At 43.3% G+C, this 20985-nt stretch overlaps 1 protein-coding gene across 2 annotated transcripts in view; it reads right to left on the bottom strand.

The window, feature by feature from the left end:
• Nucleotides 1-20964, bottom strand: part of ptgs1 (prostaglandin-endoperoxide synthase 1) — a 49654-nt gene extending 28690 nt beyond the window's left edge. The window contains exons 1-5 of one of the 2 annotated variants that reach the window (XM_071403675.1): nt 20666-20964; nt 20467-20556; nt 5642-5758; nt 2803-2943; nt 53-196 (exon numbers count right to left, since the gene is read on the bottom strand). In XM_071403675.1, the coding sequence (XP_071259776.1) occupies nt 53-196; nt 2803-2943; nt 5642-5758; nt 20467-20556; nt 20666-20672 (499 nt within the window). In that variant the 5' untranslated portion in view covers nt 20673-20964. The remainder of the gene's footprint in view (nt 1-52; nt 197-2802; nt 2944-5641; nt 5759-20466; nt 20557-20665) is intronic. The other variant, XM_071403676.1, reaches the window with a different exon arrangement.
• Between the last annotated feature and the right edge of the window lie 21 nt (nt 20965-20985).

The raw sequence follows: 20985 nt of genomic DNA on the forward strand, positions 1-20985 counted from the left end.
AAGTAATCTTCAGTAGTCATTATTTTGATAGGAACTTTGGATGCCATCTCACCTTTGGCACCCATAGGGGTGGGGCAGCCTTCAGGCACAGGGGGTAGGATACGGGTGTAATAGGAGACATTGGAGTAGGATTCCCAGCTGAGGTATCCATACTTTGAGTTGAAGGTAGGAGGACTGGGAATAAGGTTTGCTCTGACTTTGGCAGGGAGAACACAGAATTGTTTGACACATTGATCATTAAAGGCCTGAAGTTTCACTGAAAAAGCAATAATGGTTGGAGGAAATACAACCCATAGGATGGAAATGCATGCGTACGTACGTGCATCACACATTTTAGATGAAGAGATGTCACTTCATGAAACATTCTGTAATGTCAGAAAATAACTGACTTCCAAACAACCCTGATGATAATAATTTTTTTAAACTGCAACTTTCAACTCAGTCAAGACACATTCTCAACTTTCAGCTGAGTCAAGACACATTCTCAACATTGAAGAAACTTCCAATTGAAGTTGAGAAACATTCAACTTTTATAGTTTAAAACCGGAATCTAATCCAAGGCCATTGGCAGAGATTCCACTCATGGTAAACGCTGAGGAGGTCGGCTCAAGCGTAAAACACCTTTAAAAAGGGGCATTGTTGGCTGTGTAGTGCCCTGCAGTATAACACGCCTTGGATTTCATCCCAAATAAAAGTAAGTTAAAGTTGAGAAACAGTCTAGAAAATATGATTTACTTCATCAGAAGTGTTGCTTGACTTTGCAAAGCCACAAGCAAACATTTGAGGGAAGAAAGGATCAATATGATGCAACTAAAAACAATTATCATTATAGTACATAATATCAAGAAACAAACTTCTGCAAGGCAAAATAAACCAATATTTCTTAGACACACAAGTCAGTCAGGTTCTGCTTGTGTTTATAGCACATGACAATCAGCTATACATCTTAAAACAACAATGGCTGTGGAAAAATACACGGATCAGATCCTGTAATAAAACTGAAAAACCGTGAGGAAATCCAGCTTCCAGACAGAGAGGGAATATAATCCTGTGAGGAATGCAGCTGGCAGACAGAGAGAGGGGGTGAGGGGAAGCCAGGACATTCAGTAAACAAGCTCACGTCGACAAACACACTTAGCTCAGACGCCATGCCATGAAAGATTAGACCTTAGGAATTCTTAAGACACATGGGGCTTGCTATGGCAGACGAACATGACATGGTTGTTAACAGGGTTGACACAGATGTGTTGGGGTTTAGTGGAGGCACAAGGTTGATACAGTACATACTGATGAGATGAACACCATGGGTTTTATTGTTAAGGCTTAACACAGTAGCCTTTTAGTATAATGGAAGTACAGAAGTGACCCATGCTCCGTCCCGCCATTCCCTTCCATTTCAGTCATTTAGCAAATGCTCTTATGCAGAGACTTACAATCAATCAATGCTTTAAAATAAAGTAGGTAAAACAACCACATCACACCTAGACGATACCAGTATTGCAATACTCGTTAGTATGGCAGCAAGGAAACAAAACACAAAGCAGATTTAACTTCTTTAGGAAAACAGCCCTAATGTTGGAAACAAACATGTTGTCATCCAGAGTCACATTTATTTCCCAAGCTAAAGAACACAATATTTTACATATAGCTGTTTTTTAAAAGGACCAAAAACTTTTGCTTTAGGCTTTAATTTTTGGCATGGAAAATATATTGCGAAACTGGTATCGCCCGGGCCTAATCACTACCCTCTCTCACCTTACCACCCTAACACACCAGAGATCGGTAGCACACTAGTGTCTCTTCCCAGTCATGGGGTTAGAAAGAGGGGAGACAGAGGTGAGGAAGTCTCCATTCCAATCTCCATGGAAGGAAGTGATGTGTAGAGCAAGGTGGTAAATCAGCTGGAGGACCATGGAGCACAGGCCTGGGAGAGAGACTGAATAAATAAGGTCAGGATGTCAGGCCAGGGTACGCTGCTCCACCCAACTACCAGTTAGCACGCACACAAACACAGACAGGAGGAAATTGGTTGAGAGAGTGTGGGCCAGCATAAAAACACTGGACCATGTCAGCTTAAAAACAACCTAGCTGTACAAATGAATGACAGTATGGTTAGTAGAAAGCGTTGTAGGATGCAAATATACATTTAAAAAAATATTGGACAACTCAAATAAAAAAGTCCAAAGTCCAATGATCACAGCTGCTGCAGCTATTTCGACTTTAAGGCAGTGTGTATCTGCAGATGAGTAGTGAACTCAGTGACCCCTTTCCTTAAGGCAACAGCCCGGGCTTCTGAGATGACTTACAATACCTCACCATGCCCCTCTCTTAGATGTTAAACCTTGTAAATACACCTAAAACTGTATGCAGCTGTAGCGAGTTAGAAGGGAGAGCTCAGAGTGTGGTGATGAAACCATGGGCCAATACGTGTTTTCCAAATATTTACATGCTGGGAACATAACAAAAGGAACCAAGAGGCAAATGAACACAAGTTGTAAGCAAACTGTCCAATTAATCTGCCGTAGTCGGAGTACATTGGTAGGGAAGAGCAACTCTTCTCTTAGTGCAGTAACATAAGAGTAGATATGAATATATGGCTCTGGAGAGCGTTAAAGCATTTTCAACAACATAATTGATCCATGCATGCATTTCCATCATCATAACTTGTTCCCCCTGGTTACAAAGCACTGTACATAGTACGGCATTAAGTTAGCCATTCCACCCCTTATACACAGCACCCACACGGCAACCATTTTGTGCCAGAATGCTCACCACGGCTGCATTGAATGCCAGGCGACTCACCTGTGAGGACTACCCTCATGAGCCAGTCCCGTAGGAAGGTCCTGTTAATGAGGCTCCACAGCCAGTGGAAGTGTGTAAGGATGTAGTGGACCACATCAGGGCTCGGCTTCAGCTTCAGGTAGACCCTTGTCCAGAACTCAGCTACACACAGAGATAAGGCACACAGCAGGGATAAAAAAGATAATGCACAAAGCTTTGATGAAGCAGGCGTTGCATAGAGTACAGCAGAGTTCCCAAACTGGTGGCTCACAGGTTTCATTTGGTCCCCCCTAAGTTTTCAGTAAAAAAAATGAGGGGACATAAAAGACTAAAAACAGGAAATCAGCTCCAAGTGATTTCAATTTTGGAAATATGTTCCCAAGTATTCCCACTCTTAAGAGAGAGACACGTGATTGTATACAAATGAAAGCAAGATTTGAAATAATTATGTTTTAGTCAAATATGTGTGTTTGGGCTTCTTGTGGTCAATTTGCAGTCTACAAATTATTTGTAATTTACTTAAGAAAAAAATAAATAGTTGATGATCCCTGCAGTACAGTATCACTCTGTGGCCCACCTAGACAGCCAGTCAATGTTTCCCTCAGATTACTTTACAGGCAGAGTGAAGAGGGTCCCTAAATAATCATCCAGGGTTTCCAAAGCCAACATTTTCAATTGAGACTAATTCAGGCCAAACTAAAGGGGAAACAGAGCAGGGCAGATGGCCCACCCTGCCTGAATAATAGTAAGGGAAACACTGCTGCTGCCAACTATAATAGCCAGGATTGAGGCGATAAACCATGGTAACATTCTAGACTACTGATGAGCACTCCACATAAGGAGACATTTAGCAGAGACAGAATGATGACAAGGAAGAGTATATACAGACCGTTGATGGGATAGAAGAGACTCACTACTGAGTTTATCCAATTTAAAGTCTACTGTATTTGACATTGAAAAGCTATATTATAAGACAACCCCCAAGCAGGACAACAATGGAAATGGCTTGCTTTCCTTTTAATCTAATTTATATTGGTGTTCACCTGAAACCTGGCCGGTTTCTTTTTACTTTGAGCTGTGATAAGGGGATGTTGGTTCATTTCACCTCATTTTGAAAGTCCCCTCTCCACAGACATGCAGTTGACATGTTACTGAAAGTCTATCCTTTATTGAGTATCTATAGATGGACTATGCAAAAACTTCCACAGCTTAAATGTCCTGAAAGTAGAGTTGTATAGTGCCCAAAACAAACATGCCTGTTAGATATGCTGGGCCAGCCCAGGACAGAGTGTCCTAGTAGTGGAGGTTAGAGAGGAGGTGAGAAATGCAACCATGTAGTGCCATCTGCATCAATCACTACTGATCCCTGGCTCCTCTGGTATGAAAATATTTAATGTGACAAATGTGACAAAATGAACTTTATGTCCTGAATATAAAGTGTTGTATTGGATTTGCCCAAAACATATTACTGAGTACCACTCTCCATATTTTCAAGTAGAGTGGTGGCTGCATTATGTTATGGGTATGCATATACAGTGGGGAGAACAAGTATTTGATAACCTGCAAAATCGGCAGTGTTTCCTACTTACAAAGGATGTAGAGGTCTGTAATTTTTATCATAGGTACACTTCAACTGTGAGAGACGGAATCTAAAACAATAATTAATTAATTAATTAATTAAGTAGCATTTATTAATTAAGTAGCAAAAAAAAAATGAATGGAGCTAAGCACAGGCAAAATCCTAGACACTGGGAGATGAATTCACCTTCCAGCAGGACAACAACCTAAAAAGAATTTGCCTGTCAAGAAGACAGTGAATGTTTCTGGGTGGCCGAGTTACAGTTTTGACTTAAATCTGCTTGAAAATCTATGGCAAGACATGAAAATGTTTGTCTAGCAATGATCAACAACCAATTTGACAGAGCTTGAAGAATTTTGAAAATAAGAAATGGGTAAATATTGTACAATCCAGGTGTGCAAAGCTCTTAGTGACTTACCCAGAGAGACTCACAGCTGTAATCTCTGCCAAAGGTGTCTAACATGTATTGACTCGGGTGTGAATACTTATGTGAATTAGATATGTCTAAAAACATGTTTTCAGGAGAAAAAGAAAAATATTTAATCAATTTTAAATTGAGGCTGTAACACAACAAAATGTGGTCAAGGGGTATGAATACTTTCTGAAGGCACTGTAAATGTTCAATTTTTTGATAAGCAAGGTTTTATACTGGTTTGCCTATTTGAACAAGGCATTCATTTTTAACCCTAGACCGTATATCTGTTACCTTATTTCACAACTGGCAGTATTAAGAGACAACATTGAAAGTAATTTCATTTCGTTTTGGTATTATTCATTACTAAATCATGCACTATGATTCCCAGAAACCTTTCCTACAAGTGTGAATGGTACGCCACAAAACATGACTGAATTCGAACCACTATTAACTATTACCCATGTCAGTTCCCGTTAGGATGGAAGAGGGGGAATGAAACAAATTAAGTGTTTACAGAGCTACTAGATGGACGAGGGACCAGTGGAACTTTAAAATGCGTAGACATTTTTCAAGTAAACTATCAGTGTTAGTTAGACTGGACACAAAAATGTCTCCCTGGCTTTGTAAAGCCATACCCCAGCTGTGCAGAACCCCACTACCAAAATCATTCACTTTTATGGCCTAGGAATGTTATTTCCTGGTTATGTAATGCGCTTATCTTCTCTTTCCATTTTACTTGTTACAAGTCCTTCTGCACATCAGGAAAGGATAGCAATATTTTGATAAGCCAGGGAGGAAAATGGAAAATGTAACTTAATCAAAAGAATAATAATCAAAAGAATGTATAAGCCAGACATTTCACTTACGGATAGTGCAATTCTGTCCATAGAAGCCGGTGCGAGTGCAGTCACATTCATAGCGGTCAGTGCCAAACCTGACACACACAGCCCAGTTCTGACAGGGGTAATAGCAACAGGGATTCACTGCAAATGAGAAAACACACACTTCGATTAAAGTATAGTTTGGGCACTGAGCTTTTCCTGACAATTTGAAATGACCAAGAACGCCAAAGTTTTTCCTAGTAGAGCACATACTTTTTCCTGATCAACATCATTGTCATAACAACGCACGTCCGTGTTGTCAGCCAGGACAATATTCAGATGGTGTCCAATGTCTCTCTAGCTTGGATGCCACACTGAAAAATGTGCTTAAAGCATGAGCAGAACAATAATCTCAGGCTGGAATTTGATGTGTTTCCCTCCTCCCTGGCGAGGTAGGGAAGATATTTAATAATACAGTTATGTGCACACAGTAGAAGGGAGGAGGGCAAAATCAAGTTCCAGCCTGAGGTCATTGTTTTGCTCATGCTATAAGCACATTTTTCATGATTGTCATCTGGCGAGGACACTCACCAATACGACAGCTAAATGAGCACGTCATCTTAGTCTGGGCCAAATCCTAACTCGAGGTGTGTACAACCTAACCTACTATTTTCACACAAATCTTCCATTAGCAACGATGCACTAGTGCATTAACAGTAAGTTGAATGATTTCCAGTTGAGATTTAGCCTACAATTAATTTACAAGCCAGGAAAGAAGAGTGTTGGGACTACTGAGAGTCAGACTGGGGTTGGAGAGCTGTGCAAACAGAAATGTCTGCTGCCATGAGACAAGCAAGATGCCAACTCTCACATCCTTGGCCATGCAGTCACTATCATGTTATGGCTTCCTGTCCTTCCCTGCAAGACACGCATCCATTGAGATAATCATAAATATAATTTTCACAATGAAGAGTATGTATGAGTGGCAGTAGTTCAGCCGATCCTTCCTCATTAAGCAGTATTCTTCAGTCATTTAGATAACTGGATTCTTTCAGTCTCTTTCTGCTAAGAGGAAATGGTGGCTTCTTGATTGGAGACATAGCCCTATACTGTACTAGTAGTCAACTCATTCAACCGACAGGACAGATATTTGGTTGAATATTTATAGTATGAAATATGTATTAAACGCCATAGTGTTCCTAACCCATTCAAATGTACAAACAATGGAAGTTTAAGATTTGTACCGTTAAGTGAAGAAAAGAAAAAAAAAGTATGATACAGCAGAATACGGCAGATCATGTAAATTTAAAACAGTCTTCCTCCGCCTGCAAATATGCTTTGTGCCATCTGTGTTAACACAAACAAGTAAGTGTGCCAGTCGGTATTAGGCCATTATTACTACAAGTTTAGATAGCTGGCTAACTTAGCAATCTAAAAATTGTTAGTTTACATTCTAATTGAGTGACTTTCAGTGACAAACAAGATAAAAGAAAATTCTAAATTGTGTATTTTACTATTCTAACTCTTAACAGTAAGTTGAGAGCCCGACAGTTTATTATAAATATTGAACTGGGGTGTATTCATTAAATCCTGCACCAGAAACCGTTTAAGGACCAAATGGAATAAAACTGGGAGGGACCTACCTGGGGTATATTCATTACGGAAATCGTTTACCATTTAAGAACCAAACGGAAGCAAAACGAGAGCTTCTATTGGGCAATTTTAGTTAGGTCCCTCCCTATTTCGTTCCATTTTTCTTAAACTGAAGTACTCTTTTTTCCCCATTGCTAAATGTTTTCCGTTTGGAGTAAACAGTTTGTCGCAAAACATTTTGCAACAGACTAACTATTGTCTTTCAAATTAACTCATGGCTAGACGGCTTGCCTAGGGCACATAGCAGTCCTATGAGTGGGGGCTATCAGTCAGGGATGTAAATCACGTCTTGAATGGCAAACTACACTTGCCCGCTGGCGGTAGGAATTTATGGTCTAAATAGTAAGCGGAAAATAGCAAGCGGGAGGAATTCTTTTGCCATCTGGGCCCCTGTTCATTAGCTTCATATTCATGTTGTATACTTTGGAAAATGTACATAAAACTGTGCTCTTTATACGTTTTGGACATTATTTTTGCTGTTTTCATCACCCACACCAGCAGAAATCCACTTTTTCGAGCTGAAAGACAAGAGCTTACCCATGATTTTGCACAACGATGCAAGTCAATAAGTCATTGTTTTAGTCAAAGTATGATACACACAGAACAGAAATATAAAAACGCAACATACAACAATTTCAAAGATTTTACTGAGTTACAGTACATTAGGAAATCAGTCAATTGAAATAAATTCATTAGTCCCTAATCTATGGATTTCACATAACTGGGAATACAAATATGCATCTGTTGATCACAGATTACTTTTTTTTTTTTTTTATGTAGGGGTGTGGATCAGAAAACCAGTCAGTATCTGGTGAGACCACTATTTGCCTCATGCAGCGCGACAGATCTCCTTCGCATAGAGTTGGTCAGGCTGTTGATTGTGGCCTGTGGAATGTTGTCCCACTTCTCTTTAATGGCTGTGCAAAGGTGCTGGATATTGGCGGGAACTGGAGCACGCTGTCGTACATGTCAATCCAGAGCATCCCAAACAATGGGTGACATGTCTGGTGAGTATGCAAGCCATGGAAGAACTGGGACATTTTTCAGCTTCCAGGATGTGTACAGATCCTTGCGACATGGGGCTCTGCATTATGCTGAAACATGAGGTAATGGCAGCGGATGAATGGCACGACTATGGGCCTCAGGATCTCGTCACAGTATCTCTGTGCATTCAAATTGCAACTGTGTTCGTTGTCCGTAGCTTATGCCCGTCCATCATGGGGAACTCTGTTCCGCACGCCCACACGACGCCATACACACTGCTTGCCATCTGCCTGGCACAGTTGAAAACGGGATTCATCCATGAAGAGCACACTTCTCCAGCTTGCCAGTTGCCATCAACGGTGAGCATTTCCCCACTGAAGTCGGTTACAGTGCCGAACTGCAGTCAGGTAAGGCACTGATGAGGAGGACGAGCACGCAAAAGAGCTTCCCCGAGACAGTCTCTTGACAGTTTGTGCAGAAATTCTTCGGTTGTGCTGTGGAGGTCGTGAAATTTTGTCAGCAGGTAATTGCCAAGCAAATAACTGCTAGTCTCACGGTAATTAACTAACACTTTTAGCATCTCCTGGCTTCCACGCATTTTTCCATCTACATTTTAAAAAGTCTATAGCCTACCCATCACAATAAATTAATTATTTATAGCATATTCTGAGTTTTCCTTATTTTAAGCCCTCATCTGGCTTTGCCATATGGCTTTGGGCTACACTAGTTCATTTAGAAGGCAAGATTTGCTTTGAATTCCATGGTGTTATTTTATATTATTTTACAGTATGAAGAAAACAGGGCGAAAGAAGAAATGTAAGCCATCTGAAATAGCCTATAGCCTACTCCATACGCGCTCAGCCATGCATTGAACTGTCTTTTTTTGCAAACAGTGATCGAGTTATATTAGCCTACATTATGACTATCCAATCTACTCATCACATTACGAATAGTAGGCTAGTCTACAAATGTGATAATGAATGGAATGTTTTATTATAGAGGTTCAATTTTATGGTGAAAATGTGCTTCCCCAAACTTGAAATACACACACCACATACTGTATGTTGTAAAGCAGATTAAATGTGCTTACTTTCGCAAATTTTGCAATAAATATATAAGCACGAGAAAGCTGGGATCTTCTTTTAAATAGTGGCTAGTCAAAACTCTTTTCACACCCAATTGCGCAATGACTAGTCTTATAAGAACAGATGTTTCACTAGGCTCTGTAGGCTATGTCCACTCCAACCGTGTTGCAGGGGTCCTTGGCCTATAGGTGACGTTTGGAGTCATTTGGCCATTTTAGTTGTAATACAAACCTTATCAAAACATATAGGCCTATGGACTAGGCTACATGTGTGCCACTATGATTTGAAAAAGTCAACAAGAAAATTTGCCACTGTTTCTTGCCTGAGACTGCACATGCTGGGCATAATTCACAAGTGATAATATTGTCACCCATCAGACTATTTTCAATTGAATCTTGTCTTTATATATACTAAATAATATATGTGTGTGAAATTAGTTTTAATTTAGAATGTAACATTATCATGCACCTGTCGGAACAGGGTCAGGGGGAAAAAATAAGTGTCATATGCACTTAAATAGCGAATGGAGGAAGCTTTTCCCACAGTAAATTTTTATGCCAGCCTGGTAAGCTATACTCCTGTTGTAAAACAAAGCAATGTGTTTAATATTAGGAACGTTGACAAATAAACAAAATAAATAAATATAGTAGGTCTAGCCTATAGAAAGCTGATGGGATCCTCTTTTTAAGAGACCATCAGAACTGTTTTCTCACGCGATTGCATAGTCTATAGAAATGTTGCGCAACATGAGCTCATGGACTCTAATGAAGTGTTGTATTTGCAATAGCATTTGCATTGACATCAGAGTGATTAGAGGGACAATAGAGCGCTGAGTACCAGGCCATTAGCAACTGGCCGTTAGCAAGTTTGGTAGGCTACTAATGACCATCAGCGGCATCAGAGCGCAGATTTGGAGAATCCTAGTTACCCTGACTAAACGGTCAGGTGGAATTTGACTGCGGCCATGACTTGTGACGGGAATATGCTCACCTTAACAACCCTAGCTGTCCAAACCCACAGTTTCATCAACCGTCTGGGAGGCTGGTCTCAGATTATCCTGCAGGTGAAGAAGCAGGATGTGGAGGTCCTGGGCTGGCATGGTTACACGTGGTCTGTGGTTGTGAGGCCGGTTGGCTGTATTGCCAAATTCTCTAAAACGACTTATGGTACAGAAATGACCATTTAATTCTGTGGCAACAGCTCTGGCAGACATTCTTGCAGTCAGCATGCCAATCGCATGCTTCCTCAAAACTTGAGACATCTGTGGCATTGTGGTGCGTGACAAAACTGCACATTTTAGAGTGGCCTTTTATTTACATTTGAGTCATTTAGCAGACGCTCTTATCCAGAGCGACTTACAGTAAGTGCATTCATCTTACGATATGTGTAGCTATCACAGGCATAGAAAGTACATTTTACCTCAATAATGTAGCTGTCAGTAGTGTCAGAGCTAGAAGGTGGGGTGGGAGGAGGATTATTTAAAGATACTGTTTGAAAGGTAGGGTTTCAGATGTTTCGGAAGATGACTCTTCAGAGACTCTGTTATCCTAGCGTCAGGGGGAAGCTGGTTCCACCATAGGGGTGCCAGGACAAAGAAGAGCTTGGACTGGGCTGAGCGGGACCTGCCCTTCCATAGGGGTGGGAGGGCCAAGAGACCTGAGGTGGCAGAATACAGTGCTCAGGTTGGAGTGTAGGGATTGAGCACAGCCTGAAAGTAGGGAGGGGTAGTTCTTGTTGCTATTCCGTAGTTAAGCACCAAGGTCTTATAGTGGATGCGAGCTTCAACTGGAAGCCAGTGGAGTGTGCGGATGAGCAGGGTGACATGAGAGAAATTGGCATGGTTGAAAACCAGGTGGGCTGCTGCATTCGTTGCAGGGGTTTGATGGCACAAGTGGGGAGCCCAGCCAACAGCGTGTTGCTGTAGTCCAGACAGGAGAGGACAAGTGCCTGGATTAGGACCTGCGCCACTTCCTGTGTAAGGTAGGGTCGGACTCTACGGATGTTGTAGAGCATGAACCTGCAGGAACGGGTCACTGCCTTGATGTTTGCAGAGAACGACAGGGTGTTGTCCAGGATCACGCCAAGGTTCTCTCCAGTGACACTGGAGTTGTCAACCGTGATGGAGAGGTCTTTGAGCGGGCAGGACTTCCCAGGGAGGAAGAGTAGTTTCATCTTGTCGAGGTTGAGCTTCAGGTGTTGGGCCAACATCCAAGTTGAGATATATGCCAGGCACGCAGAGATGCTTGTCGCCACACCTGGGTGTCAGAAGGGGGGGGGGGGGGTAGTTGAGTGTCATCCGCATAGCAATGATAGGAGAGACGATGTGAGGACATGACGGAGCCGTGTGACTTGGTGTATAGAGAGAAGAGGGCCTAGAACCGAGCCCTGGGGGACACCAGTAGTGAGTACGTGGTGCAGACACAGATCATCTCCACGTCACATGGTAGGAGCGGCCTGCCTGGTAGGATGCAATCCAAGAGTGTCCAAGATAGAGCCCCACAGTGGAGGTGTCATCATACACCAAAAAACATAGCAATCAAACGTTCCAATCGTTGTTCCACCATTCATTTCTCCCATAGGGGATTTTAGAAACACTTAAAATAAGGTCTGTGTTTCGTGTAGGCTTACCCTCGCGTGATGTTTTGATAAATTTACATGGTTCTCACGGACAAGATGACTTTTATCAATCCCCCGACCTCAACCAAATTGAGATGGTTAGGGATGATTCGGACCACAGAGTGAAGGAAAAGTATCCAACAAGTGCTCAGCATATGTGGGAACTCCTTTAACTTCTCTAGGATAGGGGGCAGCATTTTCACGTTTGGATGAAAAGCATACCCAAATTCAACTGCCAGCTACTCATCCACAGAAGAAATGTATATTGTTAGTAGATTTGGATAGAAAACACACTGAAGTTTCTAAAACTGTTTGAATCATGTCTGTGAGTATAACATAACTTATTTAGCAGGCGAAACCCAGAGGACAAACCATTCAGAGTAGTTTTTTTTGAGGTCACTCTTCAATGGATTTTCATTGGGAATACAATTGCAGTTCCTACCGCTTCCACTGGATGTCAACAGACTTTAGAAATTAGTTGAAGGTTTTTCCTTTGTGTAATGAAGAAGTACGGCCATTTTGAATCAGGGTCACTTGAAGGGTCCTGTTAGATAGAGGCGCGTGACCAGAAAGCATGCTACAGATTGTTTTAATCCTGTATTGAACACATATCATCCCGTCTTCAATTTTATTGATTATTTACGTTAAAAAATACCTAAAGTTGTATTACAAAAGTAGTTTGAAATGTTTTGGCAAAGTTTACAGGTAACTTTTGAGATATTTTGTAGTCATGTTTCACGAGTTGGAACCTCTCTTTGTTTACAATGGTGCTAACTCAGATAATAGCATTGTTTGCTTTCGCCGAAAAGCCTATTTGAATTCTGACATGTTGGCTGGATTCACAACCAGTGTAGCTTTAATTTGGTATGTTTCATGTGTGATTTTATGAAAGTTTGATTTTTATAGTATTTTATTTGAATTTGGCGGCTGCATTTTCTCTGGCTTTTGGCCAAGTGAGACAGTAGCGTCCCGCCTAAACTCAAATGTTTGGATATAAATATGAACTTTACCGAAAAAAACATACATGTATTGTGTAACATGAAGTCCTATGAGTGTCATCTGATGAAGATCAAAGGTTAGTGATTAATTTGAACTCTATTTCTGCTTTTTGTTACTCCTCTCTTTGGCTGGAAAAATGGCTGTGCTTTTCTGTGGCTATGTACTGAGCTAACATAATCGCAAGGTGTGCTTTCGCTGTAAATCCTTTTTGAAATCAGACACTTTGGCTGGATTAACGAGAAGTTTATCTTTAAAATGGTGTATAATACTTGAATGTTTGAGGAATTTTTATTATGAGATTTCTGTTGTTTTGAATTTGGCGCCCTGCAATTTCACTGGCTGTTGGTTAGGTGGGACGCTAACGTCCCACATATCCCAGAGAAGTTAAGACTGTTGGAAGAGCATTCCAGGTGAAGCTGGTTGAGAGAAAATGCAGAGTGTGCAAAGAGTACAGGGTGGCTATTTGAAGAATCTGAAATATAAAATATATTTTGATTTGTTTAGCACTTTTTTGGTTACTACATGATTCCATATGTGTTCTTTCATAGTTTTGAAGTCTTCACTACTATTCTACAATGTAGAAAATAGTTTTTAAAAAATAAGAAAACCCTTGAATGAGTAGGTGTTGCAGTTTGGATTTACGCATCCTGAAAATAAACGCTTAGACGGCAAAGGCTTTCTGTGGCAGAAAAATCTCTGTAGAACCATTCCCATCCCTTACAATGGGCAAAAATATAGGTTAATTTGTGTGCATATCTCAGCAAAAACACTGTTATTCCTCATACTTTTATTTCCCTTAGCCTAATTACGTCAGCAAATTCTGTATTTAAAATCTGATATGCCAACTTGTGTCTTTGAAAATAAATGTAATAAGCATTTATGGACAGTGATGAATTTAGGCTAAGTCATAAAATGAGAAATGCCCCTTGCCTTAAATATCCAGTTTTGACATTTTAGTATAGTGCACAAGCTGCTAGGCAAAAAAGGTAAGCATAACTGCAAAAGATCTTGCCTATGTAAGATGGCAAGGTTTTGCAAATCAGCCTCAAACACCTTAAAATTGATATTCATTCGATTTTTCTTGAATTTGGGGTTAGTTGTGTAGAAATCAAATGTCACACGAACATATTCAAATATTCAAAGATCAGGCCTGCTGGAGGCCTGCTGGAGGTCATTTTGCAGGGCTCTGGCAGTGCTCCTCCTTGCACAAAGGCAGCGGTCCTGCTGCTGGGTTGTTGCCCTCCTACGGCCTCCTCCACGTCTCCTGATGTACTGGCCTGTCTCCTGGTAGCACCTCCATGCTCTGGACACTACGCTGACAGACACAGCAAACCTTCTTGCCACAGCTCGCATTGATGTGCCATCCTGGATGAGCTGCACTACCTGAGCCACTTGTGTGGGTTGTAGACTCCGTCTCATGCTACCACTAGAGTGAAAGCACCGCCAGCATTCAAAAGTGACCAAAACATCAGCCAGGAAGCATAGGAACTGAGAAGTGGTCTGTGGTCACCACCTGCAGAACCACTCCTTTATTGGGGGTGTCTTGCTAATTGCCTCTAATTTCCACCTGTTGTCTATTGCATTTGCACAACAGCATGTGAAATTTATTGTCAATCAGTGTTGCTTCCTAAGTGGACAGTTTGATTTCACAGAAGTGTGATTGACTTGGAGTTACATTGTGTTGTTTAAGTGTTCCCTTTATTTTTTTGAGCAGTGTATATATATATATATATATATATACCAAACACTCAATCAAACAGACTCCAACCTCTCCACAATGGCCAAGACCAGAGAGCTGTGTAAGGACATCCGGGATAAAATTGTAGACCTGCACAAGGCTGGGATGGGCTACAGGACAATAGGCAAGCAGCTTGGTAAGAAAGCAACAACTGTTGGTGCAATTATTAGAAAATGGAAGAAGTTCAAGATGACGGTCAATCACCCTCGGTCTGGGGCTCCATGCAAGATCTCACCTCGTGGGGCATCAATGATCATGAGGAAGGTGAGGGATCAGCCCAGAACTACACGGCAGGACCTGGTCAATGACCTGAAGAGAGCTGGGACCACAGTCTCAAAGAAAACCATTAGTAACACACTACGCCGTCATGGATTAAAATCCTGCAGCGCACGCAAGGTCCCTCTGCTCAAGCCAGCACATGTCCAGGCCCGTCTGAAGTTTGCCAATGACCATCTGGATGATCCAGAGGAGGAATGGGAGAAGGTCATGTGGTCTGATGAGACAACAATAGAGCTTTTTGGTCTAAACTCCACTCGCCGTGTTTGGAGGAAGAAGAAGGATGAGTACAACCCCAAGAACACCATCCCAACCGTGAAGCATGGAGGTGGAAACATCATTCTTTGGGGATGCTTTTCTGCAAAGGGGACAGGACGACTGCACCGTATTGAGGGGAGGATGGATGGGGCCATGTATCGCGAGATCTTGGCCAACAACCTCCTTTCCTCAGTAAGAGCATTGAAGATGGGTCGTGGCTGGGTCTTCCAGCATGACAACGACCCGAAACACACAGCCAGGGCAACTAAGGAGTGGCTCCGTAAGAAGCATCTCAAGGTCCTGGAGTGGCCTAGCCAGTCTCCAGACCTGAACCCAATAGAAAATCTTTGGAGGGAGCTGAAAGTCCGTATTGCCCAGCGACAGCCCCGAAACCTGAAGGATCTGGAGAAGGTCTGTATGGAGGAGTGGGTCAAAATCCCTGCTGCAGTGTGTGCAAACCTGGTCAAGAACTACAGGAAACGTATGATCTCTGTAATTGCAAACAAAGGTTTCTGTACCAAATATTAAGTTCTGCACTTCCGGGTTGGAGCGAGTAGTCGCATTTCGCTTCGCTCCACAGGTAGTATTACATTTCATTTCATTTCATTACAGTACAACGGTTTGATTTGTTTGATCTTAGCAAATTTTTCTTAGCTAGCTACATAGCCGTCTTTGTATCAAAGACAATTGTGTAGTTTAGAGTAATTATCGAGGTTAGCTAGCCAGCTATTTTCGTCCTTCTAACGTAGTCAACACTGCTAGCTAGCCAACTTCTACCGAATAGCAGCACTGTAGAAACTATTACATTACAACGGAACGACTTGATTAGTGTAGTGTTAGCTAGCTACATAGTTGTCTTTGCTGTCTTTGTATCTAAGATAATTGTGTAGTTTAGAGTAATTATCGAGGTTAGCTAGCCAGCTATTTTCGTCCGCCGCGCCGCCGTTCTCCTACCTAGTCAACACAGCTAGCTAGCCAGCTAGCCAACTTCTACCGAATAGCAGCACTGTAGAAACTATTACATTACAACGGAACGACTTGATTAGTGTAGTGTTAGCTAGCTACATAGTTGTCTTTGCTGTCTTTGTATCCAAGATAATTGTGTAGTTTAGAGTAATTATCAAGGTTATCGAGGTTACCTAGCCAGTTATCGAGGTTACCTAGCCAGCTACACTTTCAAACAAAGTCAACAACGCAGCCACTGCTAGCTAGCCTACTTCACCAGCCAGCAGTACTGTATAATTTTAGTCAATAAGATTTTTTGCAACGTAAGCTTAACTTTCTGAACATTCGAGACGTGTAGTCCACTTGTCATTCCAATCTCCTTTGCATTAGCGTAGCCTCTTCTGTAGCCTGTCAACTATGTGACTGTCTATCCCTCTTCTCTCCTCTCTGCACAGACCATACAAACGCTTCACACCGCGTGGCCGCTGCCACTCTAACCTGGTGGTCCCAGCGCGCACGACCCACGTGGAGTTCCAGGTCTCCGGCAGCCTCTGGAACTGCCGATCTGCGGCCAACAAGGCAGAGTTCATCTCAGCCTATGCTTCCCTCCAGTCCCTCGACTTCTTGGCACTGACGGAAACATGGATTACCACAGATAACACTGCTACTCCTACTGCTCTCTCCTCGTCTGCCCACGTGTTCTCGCACACCCCGAGAGCTTCTGGTCAGCGGGGTGGTGGCACTGGGATCCTCATCTCTCCCAAGTGGACATTCTCTCTTTCTCCCCTGACCCATCTGTCTATCGCCTCCTTTGAATTCCATGCTGTCACAGTTACCAGCTCTTTCAAGCTTAACATCCTTATCATTTATCGCCTTCCAGGTTCCCTTGGAGAGTTCATCAATGAGCTTGACGCCTTGATAAGTTCCTTTCCTGAGGATGGCTCACCTCTCACAGTTCTGGGTGACTTTAACCTCCCCACGTCTACCTTTGACTCATTCCTCTCTGCCTCCTTCTTTCCACTCCTCTCCTCTTTTGACCTCGCCCTCTCACCTTCCCCCCCTACTCACAAGGCAGGCAATACGCTTGACCTCATCTTTACTAGATGCTGTTCTTCCACTAATCTCATTGCAACTCCCCTCCAAGTCTCCGACCACTACCTTGTATCCTTTTCCCTCTCGCTCTCATCCAACACTTCCCACACTGCCCCTACTCGGATGGTATCGCGCCGTCCCAAACTTCGCTCTCTCTCCCCCGCTACTCTCTCCTCTTCCATCCTATCATCTCTTCCCTCTGCTCAAACCTTCTCCAACCTATCTCCTGATTCTGCCTCCTCAACCCTCCTCTCCTCCCTTTCTGCATCCTTTGACTCTCTATGTCCCCTATCCTCCAGGCCGGCTCGGTCCTCCCCTCCTGCTCCGTGGCTCGACGACTCATTGCGAGCTCACAGAACAGGGCTCCGGGCAGCCGAGCGGAAATGGAGGAAAACTCGCCTCCCTGCGGACCTGGCATCCTTTCACTCCCTCCTCTCTACATTCTCCTCTTCTGTCTCTGCTGCTAAAGCCACTTTCTACCACTAAATTCCAAGCATCTGCCTCTAACCCTAGGAAGCTCTTTGCCACCTTCTCCTCCCTCCTGAATCCTCCTCCCCCTCCCCCCTCTCTGCGGATGACTTCGTCAACCATTTTGAAAAGAAGGTCGACGACATCCGATCCTCGTTTGCTAAGTCAAACGACACCGCTGGTTCTGCTCACACTGCCCTACCCTGTGCTTTGACCTCTTTCTCCCCTCTCTCTCCAGATGAAATCTTGCGTCTTGTGACGGCCGGCCGCCCAACAACCTGCCCGCTTGACCCTATCCCCTCCTCTCTTCTCCAGACCATTTCCGGAGACCTTCTCCCTTACCTCACCTCGCTCATCAACTCATCCTTGACCGCTGGCTACGTCCCTTCCGTCTTCAAGAGAGCGGAAGGGAGAGAGTTGCACCCCTTCTGAAAAAACCTACACTCGATCCCTCCGATGTCAACAACTACAGACCAGTATCCCTTCTTTCTTTTCTCTCCAAAACTCTTGAACGTGCCGTCCTTGGCCAGCTCTCCTGCTATCTCTCTCAGAATTACCTTCTTGATCCAAATCAGTCAGGTTTCAAGACTAGTCATTCAACTGAGACTGCTCTTCTCTGTGTCACGGAGGCGCTCCGCACTGCTAAAGCTAACTCTCTCTCCTCTGCTCTCATCCTTCTAGACCTATCGGCTGCCTTTGATACTGTGAACCATCAGATCCTCCTCTCCACCCTCTCCGAGTTGGGCATCTCCGGCGCGGCCCACGCTTGGATTGCGTCCTACCCGACAGGTCGCTCCTACCAGGTGGTGTGGCGAGAATCTGTCTCCGCACCACGTGCTCTCACCACTGGTGTCCCCCAGGGCTCTGTTCTAGGCCCTCTCCTATTCTCGCTATACACCAAGTCACTTGGCTCTGTCATATCCTCACATGGTCTCTCCTATCATTGCTATGCAGACGACACACAATTAATCTTCTCCTTTCCCCCTTCTGATAACCAGGTGGCGAATCGCATCTCTGCATGTCTGGCAGACATATCAGTGTGGATGACGGATCACCACCTCAAGCTGAACCTCGGCAAGACGGAGCTGCTCTTCCTCCCGGGGAAGGACTGCCCGTTCCATGATCTCGCCATCACGGTTGACAACTCCATTGTGTCCTCCTCCCAGAGTGCTAAGAACCTTGGCGTGATCCTGGACAACACCCTGTCGTTCTCAACTAACATCAAGGCGGTGACCCGTTCCTGTAGGTTCATGCTCTACAACATTCGCAGAGTACGACCCTGCCTCACACAGGAAGCGGCGCAGGTCCTAATCCAGGCACTTGTCATCTCCCGTCTGGATTACTGCAACTCGCTGTTGGCTGGGCTCCCTGCCTGTGCCATTAAACCCCTACAACTCATCCAGAACGCCGCAGCCCGTCTGCTGTTCAACCTTCCCAAGTTCTCTCACGTCACCCCGCTCCTCCGCTCTCTCCACTGGCTTCCAGTTGAAGCTCGCATCCGCTACAAGACCATGGTGCTTGCCTACGGAGCTGTGAGGGGAACGGCACCTCCGTACCTTCAGGCTCTGATCAGGCCCTACACCCAAACAAGGGCACTGGGTTCATCCACCTCTGGCCTGCTCGCCTCCCTACCTCTGAGGAAGTACAGTTCCCGCTCAGCCCAGTCAAAACTGTTCGCTGCTCTGGCACCCCAATGGTGGAACAAACTCCCTCACGACGCCAGGTCAGCGGAGTCAATCACCACCTTCCGGAGACACCTGAAACCCCACCTCTTTAAGGAATACCTAGGAGAGGAGAAAGTAATCCTTCTAACCCCCCCCCCCCCCCCCCCTTAAAAGAGTTAGATGCACTATTGTAAAGTGGTTGTTCCACTGGTTATCATAAGGTGAATGCACCAATTTGTAAGTCGCTCTGGATAAGAGCGTCTGCTAAATGACTTAAATGTAAATGTAAATGCTTTTCTGATGTATCAAATACTTATGTCATGCAATAAAATGCTAATTAATTACTTAAAAAATCATACAATGTGATTTTCTCGATTTTTGTTTTAGATTCCGTCTCTCACAGTTGAAGTGTACCTATGATAAAAATTACAGACCTCTACATGCTTTGTAAGTAGGAAAACCTGCAAAATCAGCAGTGTATCAAATACTTGTGATGGAATTTCTCATGGAAGAATGGTGTTGAATTCCTCCAATAGAGTTCCAGACACTTGTAGAATCTATGCCAAGGCGCATTGAAGCTGTTCTGGCGGCTCATGGTGGCCCAACACCTTATTAAGACACTATATTGGGGTTTCCTTTATTTTGGCAGTTACCTGTACCTCAAGGCAGGATTTGCAAAAGTCCTATTTTCAAGGGATAGTTAATCCAAATGAATGACATATTTACATGTTGGTTTCTTAAAGTCAAGGAGAGACTGCAATTCGTACTATGGTTAGCCACTGCCACCAACCATTAATATCATATACAGTTAGCATACTCTAAATTCAATGGCCAAATAATCTGAAAGTAACTTAAACCAAGTCGTTGAGTTTTGAGTGTGTATATTTAAAATAAACCTTAATACATCTGACCAGTGCTTTAAAAAGGGCCTAAGGCTAAACCATGAGAAAACATGTAGATTTGCAGGAAATTAGCTTTAAAACAGATTTTTTTTCCTGGGCCGGACCCATGGAAAAACTTGAAAACCCTGGAAAACTTGGCACCCCTGAATAATACTATAGGTTATAATAATACAAGATATTATACGCTTACCAACATTCGCAGAGGCGTCTTTGATCTCTTCCCCTGGACATGTTGGTAACCTTAGCAGCAGGATAAACGCCCATACGCACACGATGCACTCTAGAAACACAATTATCAAAGTTAATTAATTGAGAAACAACCTATAATAACCATTGTTGGCGACTTTGATTAAATATGTTCGGGGGTGAATTAGTTGTAAGGAACTCACCTCTCATTGTAAGATTTAATGCATAAAACGCACCTTCAACGCGCGCGCTCTTCTCATTAAGGCAGTGCAACAAAACAAGTAGTTATTAGAGTTCTCTCATAAATAAACACCCATACCCGATACGAAGTATTTTCTGACAGGAACCTGTTTAGATACCATCTAAAAACTGACAAGTCCACACAGATTTACATACAGGACATTATGACTGCGAGAAAGTAGAAGCGAAACGAGCGGTGTAGCTCCCCATCTCCTGGTTCACTTCAGTATGCAGCCTACTCAACACCCAGATTGGCTAGTGTACAATGTAGTTTACTGGCTCC

Source organism: Salvelinus alpinus, chromosome 5 (assembly GCF_045679555.1).
Source record: "Salvelinus alpinus chromosome 5, SLU_Salpinus.1, whole genome shotgun sequence".
Taxonomy (NCBI): domain Eukaryota; kingdom Metazoa; phylum Chordata; class Actinopteri; order Salmoniformes; family Salmonidae; genus Salvelinus; species Salvelinus alpinus.